The sequence below is a fragment of the Erigeron canadensis genome, chromosome 4 (genome assembly GCF_010389155.1).
Source record: "Erigeron canadensis isolate Cc75 chromosome 4, C_canadensis_v1, whole genome shotgun sequence".
Lineage (NCBI taxonomy): Eukaryota > Viridiplantae > Streptophyta > Magnoliopsida > Asterales > Asteraceae > Erigeron > Erigeron canadensis.
The window spans coordinates 3,405,465-3,429,601 of NC_057764.1; the positions used below are offsets into that span (position 1 = coordinate 3,405,465).

The 24,137-nt window shown below is 34.8% G+C and overlaps 2 protein-coding genes across 2 annotated transcripts; one reads left to right on the forward strand and one right to left on the reverse strand.

Moving 5' to 3' along the window:
• Nucleotides 1–4,254: 4,254 nt before the first annotated feature.
• LOC122596824 (ATP-dependent DNA helicase PIF1-like) lies at nucleotides 4,255–5,139 on the reverse strand. The gene has a single exon (XM_043769474.1). The coding sequence runs from the start codon at nucleotides 5,137–5,139 to the stop codon at nucleotides 4,255–4,257; it is 885 nt and encodes a 294-aa protein (XP_043625409.1).
• A 2,938-nt stretch (nucleotides 5,140–8,077) lies between these two features.
• Nucleotides 8,078–13,566, forward strand: LOC122596120 (F-box protein CPR1-like). Its single transcript, XM_043768641.1, has 2 exons — nucleotides 8,078–9,505; nucleotides 13,224–13,566. The coding sequence occupies exon 1, from the start codon at nucleotides 8,310–8,312 to the stop codon at nucleotides 9,495–9,497; it is 1,188 nt and encodes a 395-aa protein (XP_043624576.1). The 5' UTR covers nucleotides 8,078–8,309; the 3' UTR covers nucleotides 9,498–9,505; nucleotides 13,224–13,566.
• Nucleotides 13,567–24,137: the final 10,571 nt, after the last annotated feature.

Genomic DNA, 24,137 nt, shown 5'->3' on the forward strand with positions numbered 1-24,137 from the left:
GTTTTGATCCCTGTAGTTTTGAAAGTGACAATTTTGATCCCTATAGTTTGAAAAATGATAGTTTTGATCCCTACAGTTTTAAAATTGACAGTTTTGATCCCTGCAGTTTCGAATTGACATATTTGGTCCTTGCAAGATTGAAATTGTGTTTTGAATCTTGTGAGATTGAAATTGTAACTTTTAATCTTTATGGTTCAAGATTGAAATTGTCATTTTTGAATCTTGTGGTTCGAGATTGAAATTGTCATTATTGAACCAAATGTTATTGAATATTTAACACCTTAAATTAAACGCATGATGTTGAGTCCTCATTAAAAGACAATGATAGTGAGTAATTAGCAATTAACTGGACTCTTTTGTACATCGTAGGTTCTGAAGGTTTGAGCATTCACTGTTGAGTCTTAATTGGTGTGACACTTTGTTATTGCATTCTTATTGAGGTAAGATAACATTTTTCGTCACCTTAGGGTACAACAAAATATAGTTTTTATTAGTTAAAACCCCCAAATGAATATAATTGCATACTAGTATGATTATGGGATTATATGGGAGACTTTATGGGATATGTATGATTATCATTGATGATGTATGGTAAGATATGAATGATTTAAAGGTATGATGTTATGGATGTGAAATGAAATGATGAAATGTTTTTATGAATGTTTGCATAGCTTGAACACCTAGTCACTAGACATATGAATAGGATTGCCATGACACGTGCACGATTAAGGGCCCTAAAGTAAATGATGGTGTATGTGATTAGTTTAGGTGAAAGTGTAGCCTAAGCTAATATAATTAAGAAGTCTCAAGCATATTTAAGATGTTGTGTTAAGCTTAACCCGTGCTAGTTCTCCGGAGCTAGGGCGTACGTGGTCACGTGGTTTGGGAATCATGATACCTCCTGTGGCATAGTTACGTTTGAGTATTCCGGGGTGGAGTAACTAACCACCATTGCGTAAAGGCATAAACGGTTTATTGAGTTGGAAATGACTTTGTCAATTCCTTAACGACGCCGATGGACCACCGAAAGGTTTACCCATCATGTCGGGTGTGAGGACTCCATGTATGGTCTACGACCGCCTGCACACAAACCCCACATCCCTATGTAAGTGGCGTAAGTCACTTAGCCTACGTCTAGGCAAAGAAACAAAGTAAAGAAAGAAAGATAAGAAAGAAATGCTAGGCACATTAGGAATATGATGATCCTATTGTGTTATGTTTTATCTTGTGATGTGATATGTATGTGATATTAACATTTATAACATGTTTTGTTAATATATTATGAATCGGCAAATGTTTTCAAATTATGTTATCTTACTTAGCTAATTTATTAGCTAACACTTGTTCTTTGAAAATGTTGTGCCTTCAGGATAAGCAAGCTTGAGCTAGGAAAGGATTAGCTCGGTGAGATGGGTAGAAGTAATAAAGAAGACTAGCATAGATTGTTGAATGCTTAGACTTCCCTTGGCTAAGTTTTGGCTACTTTCATTTATGATTTATGAACATGTAATAATGATGGCATTTATGTTGGTGCCATAACTTGGATTTCATTTATATTGTTTTGATGATGCACGTTAGTAACACCATTTTATAAAGGTACCATCCGGTTGATGGGGCAGTTTTAAAGTGATCCTTTTCCGCTACTTTTTAAACGCCGTTTGGCAAAGTTTTTTGAAATCCAGATTTTTAAATGACGGGTGTTACAATATACATGTTGATTTGGTTATCGGTTGAATGTTGACTTATGGTTGGACTTGGGGAAACCGATCTATGGGGGACGGTTGGATGTTTGGTTTGGGGAGACCGACTTATGGGAGTCGGTTGGTTGGACAATTTGTGCGGTAAACTCGCAAGCATACTTTATTTGTACGGTAGACTCGCAAGCATACGCTATTTGTGCGGTAGACTCGCAAGCATAACCTTTTTGTGCGGTAGACTCGCAAGCATACCCTATTTTTGTGGTAGACTCGCAAGTATACGCTATTTGTGAGGTAGACTCGCAAGCATACCCTATTTATGCGGTAGACTCGCAAGCATACCTTATTTGTGTGGTAGACTCGCAAGCATACTCTATTTGTGCGGTAGACTCACTAGCATACTCTATTTGTGCGGTAGACTCGCAAGCGTACCCTATTTGCGCGGTAGACTCGCAAGCGTACCCTATTTGTACGGTACACTCGCAAGCATACTCCATTTGTGCGGTTCACTCCCAAGCATACACTATTTGTTGCATTGATGACGTGGTTGACTCACATATGATATACATTATGACGTTTGCATACATTCGGCACATAAGTTAATAATGATATCACTTGTGCTCATATATTACATGTGCTTATTATACATTGTATGCTCTTGTTGTGATTGATATGTGACGCTTAAATGCTATTTGCAAGTTGCGATTCTCCTTTACCTTAAGCTTATATGTTATTTGGCGATGGTTACTTGTGAACCATTATTACGAACTCACCAACCTACTGTTGACTTTGTTTAGTGCACTTTTCAGGTATTCGTGTGAAATTGGAGACTTGAATACTTGATGACTACTTGTTGATCATGCTAGGGCTTTGACTGGGACTTTCATGGATCCGTGATCCGTTGCCCCCTTAGAGTTATGCTTAGAACCTTTCGGGGTTTAGTTGTATTATCTTGTCTTGTTTTCCGTTAATGACTCCTTGTTTACTTGCATCTTGTACCTTAATTTTTGGTTTAGGTTCACTGAATCCTTTTACTTTATGTAGTTTATGTCCTATGATAATTATACTGTGTGCTATATCACTTCCGTGATATTCCGAGCTCTTGCTTTGGGTGTTACTACTTAATAACAAAATCTCCTTACAAGTTTCACCTCACAAGTGACCTAAAATGATGTTTTTGTATTCATTTTAAAATAGGAAAGAAAGAAAGAAACTCCTTAGTGCCGTCTTCTATGTGTTTTGAGTCCCAATATCTAGACGGTGTATGGCGGAGGTTAAGATGTAGGCAGACCTTACATTTACCTATGTAGAGAGGTTGCTTTCATTTTCTACCTAAATTGTAGAAAAGACTCTCTAACATTTGCATGGGATGTGATCAAACCCATAACCTCTGTCTCTAGAGGCCAGGGTGATTACCACTGATCCAATATTTTTTTTAGATAGAGTGTTACCTGGGTTGAAGTATTATCTTGTAATATTCAATAATAGAAAAAAACTCCTCTCAATTTATACGAATCGTAATAATACGGTTTCGCAAGACTCATTATATCTTGTAAATAAGTTCAATGAAAACAAATACATTATCGACCTCTTACAAAAGCTTATTTTATATACAAAATAAAAATCATTATTTTGTATCTCTCCTACAATATATGAATACGAGAAAAAGATTACATAATTTTATGCAAAAATGATTCTTTTTCGGAGGTAGAGCCATCTAGCCTTTAAAATGCAATAAGATCATATAAAATTATATGGATCCTATTATGAGCTTTTACTATAATTGAAGTTATATACTAGATGGGTATGAAAAAACGTTTATAATAACATGAGATAAATATATTATATAAATGGGTCTATTACAAACTTTCATATAGTAAAAAATTGATGCCCACTCATAATTTGGTGTTATGGGTTGTAGCCCTCCTGCCCAGTAGCAGGACCGGGCCTATGGACCCCACCCACAACTCATCGAATTCTTTTTTAGGCTTGACAAGAAATGACAATGACCAAGTAAGGACGAGATGGTGCTTATAGTATCCACTCACGATGACCATGACATACATAAAGACGACATGCATAGAGAATAGAGAGAAATAACGGAATATGTAATTATCATTTCATTTACTTATTTAGTTGTTTTTCAAAATGAAATCAAATAATTAAATAAAATATCTAAAGACCCTTATAACACAAACTAATTTTTACCTAAATATAAATATATAAAACATATGTGTCAAACCTAAATATAATTTATTACTAGTTAATCAATTCGGGTTCAACCCGGGTCTTCTAATTATAATTCTAAAACGGTATATAATATGTACAAATCCTAAAAAGGGTAACATTATTTGATTGTTTAAATCCATAGAAGTAGAAAATAGACAAATGCAAATCTGTTATATATAATAATAGCAAGCGTATTACAGATCCAATGGAAAAGTCAACATTGAATGATTATTAAAGTATGAAAAGTAGAAGACTAAGTTTAAAATGAAGAAATTCAAAGGTAACAAACATTTATGAAAACATTACCAGCCTTGATTTTGTGAAATCGTCAAATCTTTTGTAGCACTTCTTTATAGACGACATTGGTTGTTTTGCTTGAATTTTTTCCACCTTTATTGACAATAAGGATCTTCAAACCAGATTTGATCGTAACCCTTGAAAGTGTGACATATAGTTGACCATGCGTGAAAACCGGACGTTGTAAAAACAATCCCACTTGAGCTAATGACTGTCCTTGGCTTTTATTTATGGTCATGGCAAAGCAAACAACCAAAGGAAATTGACGCCTTTGAAACTTAAATGGTATGCGTTTGTCTGATGGTGTAATCTTCATCCTTGGTATGTAGACTACATCGTTCACATTTGAACCTGAGATGATTTTTGCTTCTATGACATGGGGAGCCATACGCACAACTTGCAATCTTGTTCCAATACACAAACCTTTAGACTGATCTATATTTCGAAGGAGCATAACAGGAACACTTGGTTTTAAAAGCAGCTTATGGTTTGGTGTACCGGAGATCTTAAATCCATTTAGAACATCTGGTGAATATAAAGATTGTTGAAAGGCGTCAAGTGATTCGGTTTCACATGGACGATCTGAACTGAAGTATGTCCTCTCTTCGGCTTTTATCAGGGACAAAACATGGTCATTGATGCGATCAACCTCGTCATTAGTTGGAACTAATATAGCCTTGTCACAAAAATATCCAGGTTCATGGAGGTGATCGTTAATATCGGGATAAATTGCATCAATAATGGCCTTAATATGATCACCATCATATTTGATAAGCACATCATCCAGGAATTGAACATTAGCTTCTCCACCTTTATTGTTATCTCCAATAGTTCCTTCACCAATTTGTATGAGCCAATCTGAAAAAGCCTTGACTTCAGTGAGTGATGATTGTGGGCTCCCTAACTTTAAGCGCATGTTTTCAATTAGCCTCAAAACAGTACAGTGACGCCATATGTCAGAAGAATTTATTGATGCATTAACAATTTGTGCACGAGTGCCTCGTTGAATAACTGGAAGAATCTGACGGAAGTCACCCCCAAAAAGAATTACTTTACCTCCGAAAGGTTTATCACCTAAAGCACGAGATGATGGTTTTCACAGAGCCTTTACCTCCAAAAGGTTTGATATGGTTTTCACAGAGCCTTCTTAAAGCAGCATATCAAACATACTTACGAGATTTCTCTTAATGGTAGCCTGGACCTTATTTGACTCTAGTTGTTGAGAGAAAAAAGGTAACATAAGTTTTTGTAACAATAGTAATTTGGAATTAACCTAAAAGTTGTATAGAACGTATAAAATAAGGCATGCAAACACGCATTTAAACTTGTTCATCCATGAGTAGCATTTCGATGCTCGCAGTATTTAATGGATTGTTTGAATAGGACTGCTTCCAGAGGCGGATGATCTTCACCTTAATTGTGCAGCCTTCTATTTTTGCGTTAATGGTATTGATGAAAGTAATGTCATTATTATTAGCCATTTGGAACTGGTATTGTTTTTTGAGAGAATGTAAATGAAAAAGTGGATGTGTGTGAATACCAATTCTCGTAATGTATTCTTTATATAGGGATGATACATATTTTTTTTTTTGTAAAAAGATCTGTTAAATTGTTAAAGTTTTACACAATATATATTTTTTGATAGCTACGAATCTGTGTTAGAAATAGATATAATAATTTATTGAATTGTTTCCAGAATCCTTTGTATGTATATAGATTGTTTCCAAAAAATAATGTACATATATATACTATATCATATAAGTTAATATATATTGTTTCTAAAATAATGTACATCCCTCATATTATATAAATATAACTTAAGAAAATAAAAGATCTGCTAATGAATTATTTTGGAAGTTCGGAATATTTGATTATGATAGTACGTAAGTAATATAAGATAAAAAGTTCTAGCAATAAATTGCGTCTTACTTGGATCATAAAAGCTGGCCCAAAATTTTGTGATACTCCATGTATGATGTTATTGTGACTGACCTTGCAACCAGGCTGAAAGATGGGCCAAAATGTTTCTGAAGAATGAAGTAGACAAAAGCTCATCATAGGACCTAATATATCAAGTCGATAAAATTTAGATGATGATCCTCTTTTGGCTTATAAAATTTTAAAACAATGTTTTTTCGAGTAAAATAGAAAAATACCCACCTAAAGGCGAGATATGTCACACTATCATCCAGCTTATACAAAAACCTCTGTATCTTTTAAACCTAAATCTGTGTAAATATAAGTCTCTTTAGATGAAAAATATTATGTAAGTAGAATTCAATTGATATTATCAACATTCGGTTAATAGAAACCTTGAACAGAAGCATTTTCTGGAATCGCTGGCTGTACCCCTTCCATTGCCAGCCAATTACAGAAAAGGGGAAGCAACATTTTTTGTATTAAAAAGCTGATGCTTAAGGTTCAAAAATAACCTGCTAATATAATCCCTTATAAGAAAGCTATTGATTCACCTCAACATTTCGCATGCTGACGGCACTATCTATATCATCCGAGGTCAATGTAGTCCTTCTTGAATGGTGCATGCATTTAATCGCCTCCTGCATTTTTAACAAAAAACTAAAAAACTACAACTAATTTTACCAAAGAAAAAGCTGATGCTTAAGGTTCAAAAATAACCTGCTAATATAATATAGAGAAAATTTTATTACATACCCCTGTGGTATACCATATTATTAAGTTTCACCCCTATCGTTTTTTTTATCATTACATATCCTTATGGTGATTTTTTGTATCATTACCTATCCCTTACCCTAACGGACGTTAATCATGCTCAGTTAAATCCCTCATATTCAATGCACATAAGGGTATTTTTGTCCTTATAACTCTAAAACATTATTTTCATCCCTTTCCTTTCTTTTCCAAGATCTAGCAAACCTAAAATCAAGTTATTCTTTTTCAGATCTAAAACCTTAAAACTACAGTAATATAAATACTAAAATCAATAGATACATTCATCTATATCTAACACCATATATCTATATTATTCCCAAAAAGAGACGTATATGCTCTCTGCTCTGTACCACACATAGATACTTTCAATATAATTTATTATTATTTTCATACCTTTTGAGTTTTGACGACACAAATTTTCAAATATTTGGTTTGGAAATTACATACACATATTTATAAAAACAAAAGAAATTAAAATTAAAAATGTTAAACTAATGAAAAGCCACATAAACCCATATGAAAGTGATATTCTTTCCATTGGAGTACAATACCATTGTTTATAAAGTTATGATCATTTAGAAACTAAAATTTTCGTAAAAACTAGAAAATGACAAAAAAAACACTTGATGCATCTGTCGCCACCAACGGCCACCACCGTCATCACCATCCGTCGATGCCACCACATTAGGGATGAGCAAAAGACCCGTTGACCCGCGCCCGACCCGGAACCGACCCGCCCGCAACCATAACGGGCCGGGTCACGGGTCACGTTTTTGGTGCATTCGCGGGTCACGGGTTGGACGGGTCGGGTGAAGGGAAAAACCGAAAAATTATGAAGGAAACCCGCGACCCACCCAAAACCGACCCGAACCTCCACGGGCTGGGTCACGGGTCACATTTCATGCTCTCGCGGGTCGCGGGTCAGGCCGGGTTTCGACCCGTGCACATCCCTACACCACATCACTATCACTTCCATCGTCGCCTCATTTCGCGGATAGCATGCTCCTTATTTCACATGATTAATACATATATCGTCTCAAAACATTACTCAAATTAAATCTAACGGGCTATCATTTTCATTTCTCACCCAAACTTCACGGGTCCATTTGCGAATCCAAATGCAAGTATCATCTTATCCCCACACCAACAAAAGTTAGTTGAGTTTCTATTTACAGTACTTTTTACTCACCACTCACTGTATGACACATTTCCATAAAGTGATTGATCGTCCAAAATCCATATATACCAACCAACCAACTTCAGTCCATACCCTCCGTCCCAAGAAAATTAAATTATTTTTTTTTTTGAAAAGTAAAATTTTATATATCATCAACAACTCCTGCAGAAAATTAAATAAATAAAAAAGTTACCTGTATTGAAATCCATGAAACAAAGATGTCGGATGTACCTATGTTGCCGGATGTACTTTCCCAAATCCTATGTTGGCTGCCAGTGAAATCTTTACTTCGATTAAGGTCTGTTTCCAAAACATTTCGTAACCTAATTGATAGTAATTATCTTATTAATCTTCATCTTAATCTTTCCATTAAAACAAGACAGAATATTAATATCCTTTTCGGTGGTGACAGAACCCTTTGTTATTTTAACTTAGATTCGTCGAATAACGCAGTTAATAAGATAGATAATCCTTTATACTTTGCTATATTTGAAACCGTTGTGTTGGGTAGTTGTAACGGTGTGGTTTGTTTGTGTACTACTGAACCCGATACCGAGATTGCGGTGTGGAACCCCGTGGTTCGTAAGTTTAAGAAGACGAGGTTAGGGCCCGCAAAAAGTTTGAAAGGAGTCGGGAGAGGGTTTTGTATTAAAGGGTTTGGGTATGATTGTGTTGGTGATGATTATAAAGTTGTTAGGTTGGTTCAGTATTTTAGTAGTAATTTGAGGAGTGAAGTTGTGTATTCGACGATTGAGGTTTTTAGTTTGAAAGCCGACGCGTGGAGAGAAGTTGGGGGGTTTCCTTATTTCATATGTTATTTCAAGAATTTTAATGCTTTTGCGAATGGTGCGTTGCATTGGTTGGTTAGTGAGAGTCCTGAGACGAGACTTGATGTTTTGATTGTTGCGTTTGATCTTACGACGGATGAGTTGAGGATGGTTCCTCGGCCTGATATTGGAAACGATAGGGTTAAAGTCAGTTTGGCGATATTGGGCGGGTGTCTTTCGTTGGTTTGTAATTATCCTAAGAAGAATGTTGATATATGGGTTATGGAAAGTTATGGGGTAAAGGATACGTGGAGTAAGTTGATTTCGAGTACAGATGTTAAGCTTGTTATGGATTTGGATTGTTTGAGGCCGGTTGTGTATTCTAAGAGTGGTGATGAAGTCCTTTTGGAGAAGAATTTTGAGAGACTTTATTGGTATAATCTCGAGAATAAGACGGTGAAACGATTTAAGGTTGCTGGTATGCCTAGGTTGTTTGTAACTGAAGTTTTTACAGGAAGCCTTTTTCAGGTGAACATCGGTTGTGCTTCTGAAGCTCGTAAAAAGAAAGAGAAAATCGAGAACCAGAATGAGAAAAAGAAGGATGACTTCTTATCAAAGGGGTTCAGACTTGTGCTTTAAGGAAAAAAGTAAGTTGAATCTTTCTGCAAATGTTTCATATTATTCCTTGAATGCCCTTTGTTTTTTTCATTATTGAGATATCTTACATATTAAAATTACAGCTAATCACATCTAATAAACCATAAGCTCAGTGAGATATTTTGTAAATTATGCGGAGGATGTTCACCCAAAATAAATTTGTGGAACTGGTAAATTTCCAAAAAGTTAAAAAGTTGAATAAAATGAATGGCTTGAAACATGGGTGGGGATTCCCTCAAGTTATCCCAACTTGAGGGGTAAAGTTGGGAGACTTTTGACCATTGGATCAAAATTAATGGTCAAAATTCATTGGTCAATTTTGAATCTTGTCCCTTGATTTTAATCCAACGGCCAACATCGCTTTAACTTTACCCTTCAAGTTAAGGATAACTTGAGGGGATCTCTACCCCCTGAAACATGGGTTTGCATTTGTTCCATAAAGACCTAAAAGCGTAAATCAGTGCATTCATGCTCATGGATGCATAATTTGCTGAAAAAAACTTTGTTTTTGTAGATTTTGTGATAGATTTATCATTTTATTGTCCTACTCTAAGCCTTCAAATACATAAACCCCTAGTTAGCTAGTGCATTTTCAATTTTCAATCTTTCTTGATGCTCTAGGGTATGTTTGGCATGGGGTTTTTAGCTATGTTGTTAATACTCACAAATCAATTTTTATGGCCGAGTACTATATCGGTTATAGCGGTGGTATAACTGTGATATAGAGGTGATTATAATATTATGCAATATATATATATATATATATATATATATAGGGTTGGGTACTGTAAAACAAGTATTAAAGTAAAACAAATAAGACAAGATCCTGACCCTTAGATCATGGTTAAATTGATGCACGGAGATTCATGAACCAATTGATGCATGACGATTTTCATGATGCACGGTGATTTTCAGTAAAAAGAAACCTATTGTTTTATTTTCGACCGGCCAACCCGCCAACCTGAATTTTTTCGACCGGCCAACCCGCCAACCTGAATTTTTTCGGGTTGGGTCTGGGTTGGGTTGTTGGGATGTTAGGTCGACCAGCCAACCTGATATCTTAAAAATATTTGCTTCATATATATAATATCTTATACTCCACAATCTACTTATTCATACGCCCCATTCTCATTTTCTATATATCTAATCTAACCTAACTTCACATCTAAAATAAGAGAATAATTCAAAATTTTGTGTGAGATGTTAACTGATGTTGGGCGAGACATTAAGTTTATTAACTTTGTGCCAAGTTCTAATAATACCCTCGAATTTCGTTTTTTGGTACTTTTTGTTTTTAGCGTGTACACATCAATGATAGACCTTTATATAGGTTGATTTATTCAATTATATATTTATATATATTTGCTTATCAGGTTATATGGGTTGGGTCATGGGTTGGCGGGTTGTGGGTCAGGGTTGAAATTTCTGACCTGAAATTTTTAGTGGCTTGGGTTAGGGTCAGAGTTTTTCAACCCACCAACCTGCCAACCCGAACCCGCCAACCCATGACCCAACCCATTGACAACCCTAGTTATTATCGTATATTTTAAATAAATAAAAAAATCATATAAAAATTATGTTAGGTATTTTATGTTATACTTTTTAGTTTTTTATGGTTATTGCCTTATTTTGTAGAGATATTGTTAATATATATCTTTTAAAAAAGAAATTATTATATAATTTATAATCTTCGTTATAACACACCGATATATCTCCGCGAAGAGATTTATCCTTAAAGGCGGTCGGTCGCCGAGTGACCGCCGACCATTATTGACAACCTTGATCATCATCCTTATAATTAGGGTTGGGTTATTAGAATCAGGTTTAAGGATTGGTGGTTTTTATGAATTTGGGCTTTTATTTAATTAGGGTGGTGTTTTTAGTTTTGGGCCACAAAAAGAAAAGCCGTTATTACCGAGAAGCACAAAATAATATATCGGTAAAGACTGATAACCATTATACCACCGTTATACCGTCGTTATTAACAACCATAGTTGTCAAAGGTGAAAATGTACCCAAAGCGTAATGACCCCAAATTGGGCCTAGGCGAGAGGCGCAAAATAAAACGCGGGCTCGGAAAAAAAAAGCGTAGAAGAGTATATAAAAGTTTAGTGTCTCTAACAAATGATAATGAAGAAAATTTCAGCCAAAAGGGTATATAAAATAGCATAAGTCTTAATAATATAAAAATAAAAGAAAACTTACCTTTTAGTTAAATGAAGAATAGTATGATGAATGGAGATATTAATGATAATGATATATCATATATACCAAGTGATTTTTGGAACAAAGATTCTGTTGTAATATCCCTATACATGTGATTTTTTATGTGGAACAAAGGTTTTGTATATATGGAAAAAGTAGACGGGTGCTTCATACAGTTAGTGAGCCTTGGGCTTATGGTTTCAGGCGTTAAGGTTGGGCCTTGCTTGCCTTTTGTGCCTAGGCGCAAGAGGGGCTCACCTTTGACAACTATGTTAACAACATAGGTTTTTGGAAGCTTAAAGACCCAAGGTTTTAAAAACGAGCTCCTTTTAAAAATAGTCTTGTTGGATATGCTATTGAGAAAAAAGCTTTAGCCCTGAAAAGCTCCTAAAAACCCTTAAAGGTTTATAATAATAGCTTCTGTAAGAAGAGTTGGAAAAAAAAACTCGAGCTCCGATCATCTTTACTAAACCCCACCCAAACTCCCAACCCCCAGAGGTATAGCTCTAGCCTCCAGCCCCAACCCAAGGCCCCAGCTCCAAGCCTCCAATTATCTTCACAAAACACACCCTTAATTTTTTTCAGTGATGAATGTTTGTTTCAGTTCAATATATGATTTGCTGGCCATCTCGCTATGCCTTGTAAAACCTTTTCATAACGGTGCTGCAACCTCTGTTGTAGTAATTGTCCTTCCTCTATCTCTGTTTCAGTTTAGTATATGATTTGCTGGCAATCTCACTATGCCTTGTAAAACCTTTTCATAACAGTGTTGCAACCTCTGTTGTAGTAATTGTCCTTCCTTTAGCTCGAGATATGCAAGAGGCTCTGATCTCGTTTTCGGTTACAATTGTCCATGCACAAACTGTGTTTTCATTTTTTCATTTTTTTCCCCATATTCCAAGGGATGCAACTTGTACCAGGTGACCTCAAAATGCTATTTCCCTTATGCTTTAATCCATATCATTGTATCATTGTATGGACTCAAAATGGCAGTAGGATCCCTGGAGTGTTATTCAAACAACGTCCACATTCCTTTATGTGCTTATTGGTCATTATATTTGTCATACATCATGGCTTGCAATTTATGTTTACATATTGTTGATTTTATAATTGGTCCAAGTTAGTGGATGCATGTGACATAAGCAGGAGAAAGGTTTGGTTTCTGTGCTTTTTCTGTTACATTGTAACCAGTCTCTCGTGTTTAGGGCTATGTTTTTCCCATGTAAAATTCAGTTTTTCTGTTAGCACCTAAATTTCAAAAAATAAACTCTACATTTAAAGTCAAATGTGGACTTTTTTACATGACAATCTTCCATCTTTGTATCTTCATCAATCAAAATCAGTAATACCTGATTTCTAATATCCATTTAGTTTTCAAATGCTTTTGTACTTAATTTTCTATCTGTATTCCCCAATTGTCTTGTTACCGACATAGGCCAACACATATCATTATGTAAGAATGATACATTCTAACCAGTTTTGCGACCTATTCTTTTGTTGCAGGATTCACAACTTAAAGGAAATATTTGAAAGCTTGTCTTCAAAGATATCACTGCTCAAGATCATGTTGTAGGAGTTTAACATAGAATAAAGTTTGAATTAGGTGTCTTCGAATACTGTTAAAAAGTTTGATCGTTGGAACAGGCAAATTTGAGCGATGGTATGGGTTGCTATCCTCTTTTTTTTCGCTTTACTTATTGGCATCAAAGGATCAGCTGCATGACTAAACAACTTCTTAGTGAAGTTCTGCTCGACTACATAATAATACACTTCCAGTTTGTATTATTGTATATATGGAATGGTACAGTTCATATAGCAAATACATAAAGGTGGCAGGTTGGGTACTTATCTGCAAGTCAAAAACTGTCTAGCTGGGTTAACTTGCTTACGCTAGTATAGCGCCCTATGCATCGTCAATAAAGAGGTATAAGACGACAGTGGTGCAGTGGCAGTGCTACGTGTTAGAATATGATTACGTAACATGAGCGTATGTCCGAAAAATATTTAAGCCTACGGGGTCACACGTTCAACACGAATGTAACTATAATTAATTAATATATTAAATGTAATTTATTAATTAATTAGGTCACGAAAAACTAACTATTGTCCGTTAAAAGGTTAATAGTTAACGGTACTTAGTTAACGGACTTAACGAAGGAGAGTTGTAATTAAGAAACAATTAGGAAACCCTCTAGAATATTCTTGGGGGGGGGGGGGGGGTCGAACTAGGAGAAGGAGGGGGTTTCACAAACCCTAAACTTGGTCATCAAGTAAACATAATCCTATAAATAGAGGTCTAAGTTAATTGCATTCAATATACAAATCATAAGGTTTTCTAAAACCCTAAAAATATCTCCTTCTCCCTCTCTCTTGTCTTCGGCCGATTCTACCAAACAAAAGGGTTTTGGGTTTTTGGTTAGTTTGAATAAAAGGGTATTAACAAAGGGTTGTTCGGTTCGTGATCAAGTACTAGCATACATACATTCTAACGTTGTGTGTGCGATCGTAGAGAGGTTTTACTTTAAACCTTTCCATAAAGTTTCTTGCTTTATTCTCTTCAATTTAAGGTACACGTTTCTTATATTGGTCAATTAATTAACTACATAAATTTTATTCCGCTGCGTGCTTTGTGATTTGATTTGATAAACAGTTATATAACCCAACAGTGGTATCAGAGCCTACTATGTATGTTTTTTGATTACTAATAAATCAAAACTTGAAGAGGGGTTAGGGTTCTTGATTTTTAAAATTTTTGGCTATATATACATATTTAAATTGATTTTGTAATTTAATTACATTATTTAAATAAGAAAAATGTTTTATTTAATATATATATATATATGGTTCGAAATTTTTCCAGAAAAAATTTTTAAAAAAATTGTTTTTTTTAGGGTCCTAATCCAAGTTTTGATTAATTGCATGTTTATGTGATAAATTGCATGTATTTATATGGTGTACCTTTATTTTTAATGGTTAAAAAGAAGTAAAAATCATAAATTTTTCATGCAAATCATTCATGATTCTTACTTAGATATATTGATATTAAATCTTGATCATTAAGGTTAATTATGCTAGATAATTGAATAATTAATTGTGTGACTATGTGAATTTTTCGTGTGAATTTTTCTGTTTTGCGACAGTTCACTAAAAAATTCATACATTTTAATCCGTAATGAGTTAGAGGTCGTGCTTTGAACTGTAGATGCTCAACACATAGGGCTAAAACTTCGTAGTTCTGGTCAAAGTCCGAATCGGACCAGAAACAGGTCTAAAAAGGTTGTAAAGCTACTGGAAATTTCCAGTGAACAACTATGTGCTTATGTGATAATTGATTGTTTTATATATGTTTAAGGCTTACGCAATCAAGGCAACTTGATGCATGTGGTCCTCTTCTTTGAAGGGGGAGCTGACTTAGACATAATTAAACCATAGTGACATGTTTAAATAACCTACTATAACTCGTTGCATGCTTCATACTTAATAGTTTATTGTTTTGCACATTTATTGTGATATAAATTGTGATGCAAAATTGTTTTTGAGAAAATATAAACTTGACTAAGCAATATCGAAATAGAGATTTTTTAATAAAATTGGAGTCTTACAACCTTGAGATACACCGGTTCACCCATTTGAACAAACTCTAAGATAGGTATAAGTCGGGGTGCATTAGCCTTCTAAAAGGGCGGGTTTTTAATTGCGTCCATCGCAAACCTTTGCCCTTGCGCTTCTTTGTGCGTTCAAATGGAGCTACCGAGCTCTCTTGTATTTTTAAGACTATAAAAATGATTTTATTAAATATTATGTTTAGAAGATATGCATGAATCTTCGAAACATAACTTTTTGATCATACATCAAATTGAATGACCCAATAAACTTAAGTCATTTGCCATCCAATTTGTTAAGGACACATGTGGCTGTTGTTTTACTCACTGGTACACTATGAAATGACAGTTCCATGGCAAAACCCATTCACTGGTACACAGTGGTGGACAATTTTGCGCGTTCTTAGTTGGACGACTTAAAGCGAGTTAAGCGGTGAGACCTTGACCCGTGGCAAAAGATGAGACAAAACATGACTACAAGGGATCACTTGATGAATCAAGTGTCATACGTAGGTCCCATACTTACTAGGAATTGCACTAGTAATGCAATTACTACTCGTCACTTACCTTTTGAGTGCAATCATTTATAGCAGATCAACTGATGAAATGGTTGCATGTCAATTGGATCCTAGCCTTAATAAAATTAATTGTTTATTTTGTAAACGTTGGGTAATTAATTTCCTTAAGGATTTATTATCGAAAATACCGATAATTGAACTTGAATCTGTTTTGTAAAAGGCAACAAATCCTTCACAAAACATACACCAATCGGCTTTCAGGTCGATGCTAGAAAGAGAAAACTTTCTGCAACCAATTTCAATGACTGTTTTGTCAATAAAGAATTGTTCTAAGAGTTGAAAAGAAAACCGATGTCATTTGAAACTCAGATACCGCTATTCCTGATGCGAATGCCACTGCTTTGTAGTTGGAAGCATAAAATACTCGGTACAATAGACATATTGAGGTTGCTTATTTGATGCTAGAAGCATGTCTCGTGTGCTTCAAAAAGCTATTCGAATTGCAAAATCCGTATGATATGATCAAATAACTCAAGTCTATGTACGGAAAACAAGTTGGAGTTGAATTACTTGAGTTAATTGAGTCACTCCATAACTTGAACACGAGTATGGGAAACCGGTAAGTGCTCATGTACTCAAGATGAAGAGTCACTTTGAGCAATTATGGAAAGGTTAAAACTATGCATTTCTTCTGCAGATTCTTATGGGCATAAGAGACAATTACAAATTTGCATAGCATAGTTGGACTTCATATCAAGTTGATTGAGTATGAAGAAAACCTTTCAAGAAATCTGAGATACCCCAAGTTCTTATGATCAAGGGGGGGAATGGTTTAGAAAACAAAACAACCGTAAAGCTAAAGGCAAGAACTTAGGTAAGAGAAAACAAAGTGTTTAGTCTCAAAACCTTAAAAGACCCTTTGGAAAAAGGAGCATACGGCTAAAGACTAGTCTTGTCATCACTATGCTAAGGTGAGACACTGGAAGAGGAATTGTCCTAAGTATCTAGCTGAGTTGAACAAGAAGAAGAAGCAAGTTGGTTTAACCAGTTCTTCAAGTATCTTCTTAACTGAATTATAAGTGTTGATGAGATTCAAATGATAATTCAATAGCAAAAGAGTCAAGTTAATTTGGACTCTATCTTTGACATTGTCATCTTGTTTAATTTTTGTCAAGAAACGCATTTAAAGACTTCCATGTGAAGATATCTTACAAATCAAATGATGAATCATTTGATAAATGTTTGTCTTCGGCATTATCATTAGCAAGAAACGCATTAAAAGTCTTCAATGTGAAGAGATCTTACAAATCAAATGATGAATCGTTTGATAAATGCGTGTCTTTCGAATTACCGTTAGCAAGAAAAGCATTGAAAAACTTCAACGCGAAGGGATCTTACAATCAAATGATGAATCATTTGACAAATGCATGTCTTGTGTTTTCGGTAAGATGACAAGAATACCCTTTCCGCATAAAACCGGAGAGGGCTAAGGAACTACTTGGACTAATACATATCGATGTATGTAGCCCTTTTAGACATATGTCAAGGAAAAATGCTAGTTACTTCATTATTCTATGAATAATTTCAGTCGTTATGGTTATGTTTACTTGCTTAAACATAAACATGAAGTGTTTGAAACATTCAAAGAGTTTAAAAATGAAGTAGAAAATCAACTCGGCAAAACCATCAAGATTCTTCGTTCGGATCGAGGTGGTGAATACTTAAGCCAAGAGTTTAAGGATTATCTTAAAGCATATGGAATTGTCCAACAACTTACTCCTCCATACACTCCTCAGCATAATAGTGTCTGAAAGGAGAAATCGAACCTTGCTAGACATGGTAAGATCAATGATGACCCGTACAACTCTCCCATTTTCGTTTTGGGATTATGCTCTTGAGACTGCTGTACGCATTCCTAATATGGTTCCAACTAAGAAGGTTGACAAGACGTCGTATGAATTATGGCATGGAGATGTCCCTAATTTGTCTTATGAGTCTGGGGATGTGAGGCACTTGTGAAGCGTGATACGCCTGACAAACTTGAACCCAGAACTACTAAGTGCATCTTTGTCGGATACCCTAAGGAAACGATGGGTTACGACTTCTATGATCCGTCAAAAACACTGTTCGCGTTGCTCGATATGCTGAATTCTTTGAAAAGAAATCAGCTCAAGAGAACAGTGGGAGGGTTGTAAAACTTGATGAGACTCAAGAGGAAGATGTGTCACCTTCTGAAGTTCCTAGCAATCATCAACTTGGGTGGGGGGTGGGATGTTCAAAGTGATGAACCTCAAGTCGATGATGATGAAGCGATTCCACTTCGTAGGTCCGAAAGGACAAGACGTCCTACTGAAAGACTATGTCTGATGGTAGAAGAAGACGTTGTTGGAGATCTCGATGAGCCTCCGAAATTTCAAAGCTGCATTATCAGATCCGGAATCTGACAAATGGCTTGAAGCTACGAAGGTGGAAATGAAATCCATGAAATACAATTAAGTCTGGAGGTTGGTTGATCTTCCACAAAATGCTCAAACTGTTGGGTGTAAGTGGATCTTCAAAAAAAAAAAGGACATTGATGGAAATATACACACCTATAAAGCTCGTCTCGTGGCTAAAGGTTATACTCAACGTTTCAGTGTTGACTATGATGAGACCTTTTCTCCAGTCGCGGACATTAGAGCTATTAGGATTCTCTTAGCTATAGTTGTGTACTATGACTTTGAGATATGGCAAATGGATGTTAAGACTGCCTTCTTAAATGGTTACTTGGATGAAGAAGTCTATATGGATCAACCTGAAGGTTTTATTGATCCTAAACATCCCAACAAAGTATGCGAGCTTCAAAGGTCCATTTATGGACTAAAGCAAGCATCAAGAAGTTGGAATAAGCGATTTAATGAAGAAATCAAAAAGTTTGGTTTCATTCAAAATCCCGATGAGCCATGTGTATATCGCAAAGCTAGTGGGAGTTATGTTACTTTCCTTGTCTTGTATGTTGATGACATATTAATCATAGGAAAACACATTCCAATGTTGCAAGATGTTAAATCCCATATTGGAAAGTGTTTTGCCATGAAAGATTTAGGAGAAGCGACATTTATTCTTGGAATCAAGATCTACCGAGATAGATCAAAGCGGTTGTTTAGATTAAGTCAAAGTGCTTACATTGATAAGATCTTGAAGCATTTCAAGATTGAGAATTCTGAGCGTCGTTTGGTTCCCATGCAAGAAAGACTTAATTTGTCTAGCAAGAACAGTGCTTCTACACCTAATGAGGTGGAGCGTATGCGACAAATCCCATATGCTTCGGTTGTGGAATCTATTATGTATGCGGTAAGATGCACTAGACCTGATATTGCGTTCGCGCGAAATATAGTTAGCCACTATCAGCAAAATCCTGGATAGGATCATTGAATTGCTGTAAAGAATATTCTTAAGTACATGTGTGCTACTAAAGAATTATTCTTGGTGTATGGTTAAAATCCTGATCAAAAATTCAAATGGTAATAGAATTTGTGATGTTGGATTTCAGACTGATAAATATGATTCAAATCATCAGTCGGGATACGTCTTCATTATTTAAATGAAGGCACGGTGGAATGCTATGAGCTATAAACCACAGTTGCCATATCTGCAACAGAGTCTGAGTACATTGCTGCCTCAGAAGCCGCGATGGATGCAATTTGGATAAGGAAGTTCATTAGCGGGCTAAACGTGATCCCCTCAAATGACTTACCCACTGATATGTACTGTGATAATACTGGTGCATTAATCATTGCCAACAAACCCAGAGTTTAGAAAGGTGTCAGACATTATGCTAGACGATATCACTATGTTCGTGAGCAAATCGAACTAAGGGAGATCAGTTTACTCAAAGTTCACACAGATTTTAACTTAGCTGATCCTATCACAAAAGCTTTGTCTAGGCCCAAGCTTGAATGGCATGCCGAGGGCATAGGACTTAAATTAGCTAGTTATTTCATGTAAATCTGTTGTTTCGGTATTTGGATAAGGAATGTTGAACAATTTATATTTTCCATAATGAAATAAAGTACTTGATATGTTTGATTTCATTTAATATTAAATTGTGTCCTATATTTGCATGTTTAATCCTTGAATATTTTATTAAATATTAAATATTTTATTAAATATTCTAAATTGTCCATTGTCGATTAATTATATGGGAATATAATTAAATTAATACAAATCTGAGTGATTGGTTATATTCTTGTAATATATAATGGATGGTCCCACCAAACTCACATGATATCCATAGTTGATGCATATCGGACTACCCCACTAACGAATTATCACTTTATGGATCGACGTCATTAAGTAAAATTCGTAAATGGTTATTTTATTGATCCTTTGACTTGAGATACAAACAGGTTAGCATGTATGAATCGCACTTACTAGATATAATTCTAACTCTCCTGAATAAGGGAGTACATAAAGGGCTATTTTCAGAAAGTGTAGTGAAGTATGATGACTGACACGTGTAGTCAATACAGGATTTGTTCCTTCAACTTAAAAGTTGAAGTATAATACCATTGGCGCCCTCATTAGGACTAATTAAGATGTTTGCATAGCCGTGCCCAAATAAATGTAGATGGTTATCGATTATATTTGGTAATCATTAATTAGTTATTGAATGAGAAACATAATCGTTAAATTATGAAATGACCTTAATCCATATTCATATTTAACAAGGTATCAGAATAAAGGGATAATAAAAGCCTCAACCATTTAAATATACTTTAAGAAACTTTACTTAAATTTTTTAGGGAGCATTGGCGTGTTGCTAGACGCTAACCAATGTTATTACCTTCATTCATTACGAGCCCAAGTGTGAGCTGTTAGAATATGATCACGTAAATGGAGCGTATGTCCGAAAAGTATTTAAGCCTACGGGGTCACACGTTCAACACGAATGTAACTTTAATTAATTAATATATTAAATGTAATTTATTAATTAATTAGATCACGAAAAACTAACGATTGTCCGTTAAAAGGTTAATAGTTGTAGAAGCAATTTCTGATAGGCTTTTGTTGTCCGTTGCAATACAATTCAAAGGGCTGATTATGATGAAAAGAAGACATCATCAAGGTCATGATGACGTCATCATCACTTCGTAACGACGTCAGCACGAGGCAGCAGTTCGTGCGAAGGAGCTCGAAGCCCACGAACATGATAGAAGCCCAGCCCATTCGATAGCCTATATATACACGACTTAGGTTACAATTTACGGTTAATGGTTTTAGACTAGTTAGAAAGCTATTCATAGGATCGGTGTAGAGATCTATACACCGCACCGCCATGTAATTCATTATTATTGTCGTCTCTTTGATTGTAATCCGTAATCAGTGAGATGTTTTCTATACGGATTTATCATTGTATTGTAATCGAGATGACTGATTAATAAAGGAATTCGTTTTATATCTCTTGTTTTTTGTTAAATAGAGGCATAAGTTAATTGTTTTCAATATACAAATCATAAGGATTTCTAAAACCCTAAAAATCTATCCTTCTCCCTCTCTCTTGGCTTCGGCCGATTCTACCAAACAAAAGGGTTTTGGGTTTTTGGTTAGTTCGAATAAAAGGGTATTAACAAAGGGTTGTTCGGTTCGTGATCAAGTACTAGCATACATACATTCTAACGTTGTGTGTGATCATAGAGAGGTTGTACTTTAAACCTTTTCATTAAGTTTCTTGCATTATTCTCTTCAATTTAAGGTACACGTTTCTTATCTTAGTTAATTAATTAACTACATAGATTTTATTCCGCTGCGTGCTTTGTGATTTGATTTGATAAATAGTTATATAACCCAACACTACGTTGGTTCAGCGACGAAGATTATCTAATTTGTTGGCAAGAGAGCTTGTGTGGTTTGTTTAACACGATATGAAGTCTTCTTTTTTTTTTCTTTTCGTTGAAGCTAGAAATTTATGTATTACATATATAATTATATAAATTTAACAACTTTTTCTCTTAATAAAGGGATTTAGGAGGTATGGTGCATGTGATTATGGATGAAATTCGTCATTTTGGTCCATTTGAAATCATACTAAAATTATACGACATAACTATTTGATCGTTTGAAATTAAACAGGGCTCATAGTATTCAATGTATTTATACTTGAGTCGTAATTGCGCACGATGTTCAAATTATCGGACACTAGTCATGAGCTGCGTGATGCGGCAGTTTGGTAGTGGTGACGGTGGTGACAGGCATTGGTGGTGGTGTAGTAGTCATGTGGTTATTAATGTAAAAGTAGTTAATGTAAACGAGGTGATGTAGTTATTTTAACTTTTTAATGGTTGAGGATGTGTTGTAAAAAATTATTAAGGGTATATAGGTTTATTAGGTAGTAATATTTAAATTACTGAATAAATGAGAAGAGTATCTACCAATGTAAGTCCCAAATGGATGGGTAACCCGAGTGACAAGCAATTCTAATCTGGAGACCAGTTCAGAACGACGATCTAGATATGGATTAAAAATATAAGTAAATAACTGAAAGTAAATTGCAAGAAACTAAAAGTGTTGAAACTATATAAATAATATATATAAGTCAAGTATGTGACATTAAGACACGATATACTTTTCAATGTATTTTATTCAATTCATTGATATAAACAAAATACAAAGGTTGTGGAACAAAGATAATCACCCTAGTGAAGTATCTAAACAACCTTGAAATACAAGTGATCTAAATAACTTGGAAATACTCTTAAGAATTATTTAGAGTTTATCTAATAAGTTGCAATGTCAAAGTTTCGAGCATTTTGCAAGTTGTGAGAAGCCTTGTATTTATAGGCAAAGTCCATGATAACGTGGACTAGGCTGTACAATACATAGTTGGGAATATTTAAGGAATCTAAATCTATTCCTTAATATGTGCATTTTAAGGTTAAGTGTGAAAGTCATTTGATGTGACATTTCACCCTTTATTCCCAACCTTTTACTCAACCATATACTTTATCAGAGACAATGTAATTATCCGGGTAAAGGTTGGTATAGTTAGAAAGGCTTTCTCGTAATCAGTGTAAAAGTGTTGTAAGTACTTTTATACTGAGATGCTTAAGTCTTCGATCAAGTAAAATCTTCTCTTTGCTCTGCTTCTGAGATGATTCTCTTTCTTCAGTCTTTAGTCTTTGACTTCAGCTGAATGCTTTAGTTTGGGCTGATCTGAACTGAAGTGAAACTTTCAGTGAAGCATTCTAAAGTGCTTCAGAATCTTGTACAAGTATTCTTCACTGGACTTCAACTATTTCCTGTGCAAATTATACTTGGTCGATTTTTGACCCAACAACCAATGAACTAAAATAGGATTGAGATATTCTGGAAACGACACGTGGCGTAATCTTTGATCGACATGTGTCCTTTTAATTTATCTATCTTGTTAAATTACTTTTTTTAATTGTATATAAATTCAATTACCTTATTATACTTATAATTAAACTCTAACTCTTAACTTATAGTAAACACATTATATAACCTTATTCGATTCATCATTTTCTTATTAATAAAGTTGTCTCTTTTTCTTTCTCAAATTTTCAACTTCTATTACTTATAATAAGTTAATAACATAAAAACTTAAAATAATTGAGTTTAAAATCCTAAATCACAAAGCTATTTACCGTCATCCTCTATGCATACAATTTCCAATTTTGATGTGATTTTAAAATTTTAAGGTAAATCCTAACTTTAACTAAACATATATTATATTTATCATTACTTTTTATTATAACTTAGCTTCAATCATCGGTTTACTTTAACCACAATTTATATCATACTCACAAACATACATGAGAGATATTCGAATTTCTTTATGATACAACCTATATAGTTATCGTACATCGTACGAATATTAATACTAGTTTTGGATATATATATATATACATATATGGTAATTGTTCATTTAAATCCTTAATTTTTCATGAATCCCAAGGACCAAATCCTAGCCATTTGATCATCTCAATCAATGGCTAGGATTGAAACTTATGCCTTAATTAAAAAAAATATGGAGGGGCATATATGTAAATTTGCTTAACAAATTTTTTTTTCCCCTTTCCTCCTCCGGATAGAAACACACACACACTCTCTCCCTCTCTTCTCCTCCTTGGACGGTGACCACCACCACCACCACCACCACCATATCAGACCGCCGCCACCACCACCACAATCTGGATCTTCATCTCAAACACTAGCAACAACAACAACAACAAGTGGAAGATGATGTTTAAGATGTTATTAGAGTGATATTTTATGTAGTTTATGTTTTTTATTTAAAA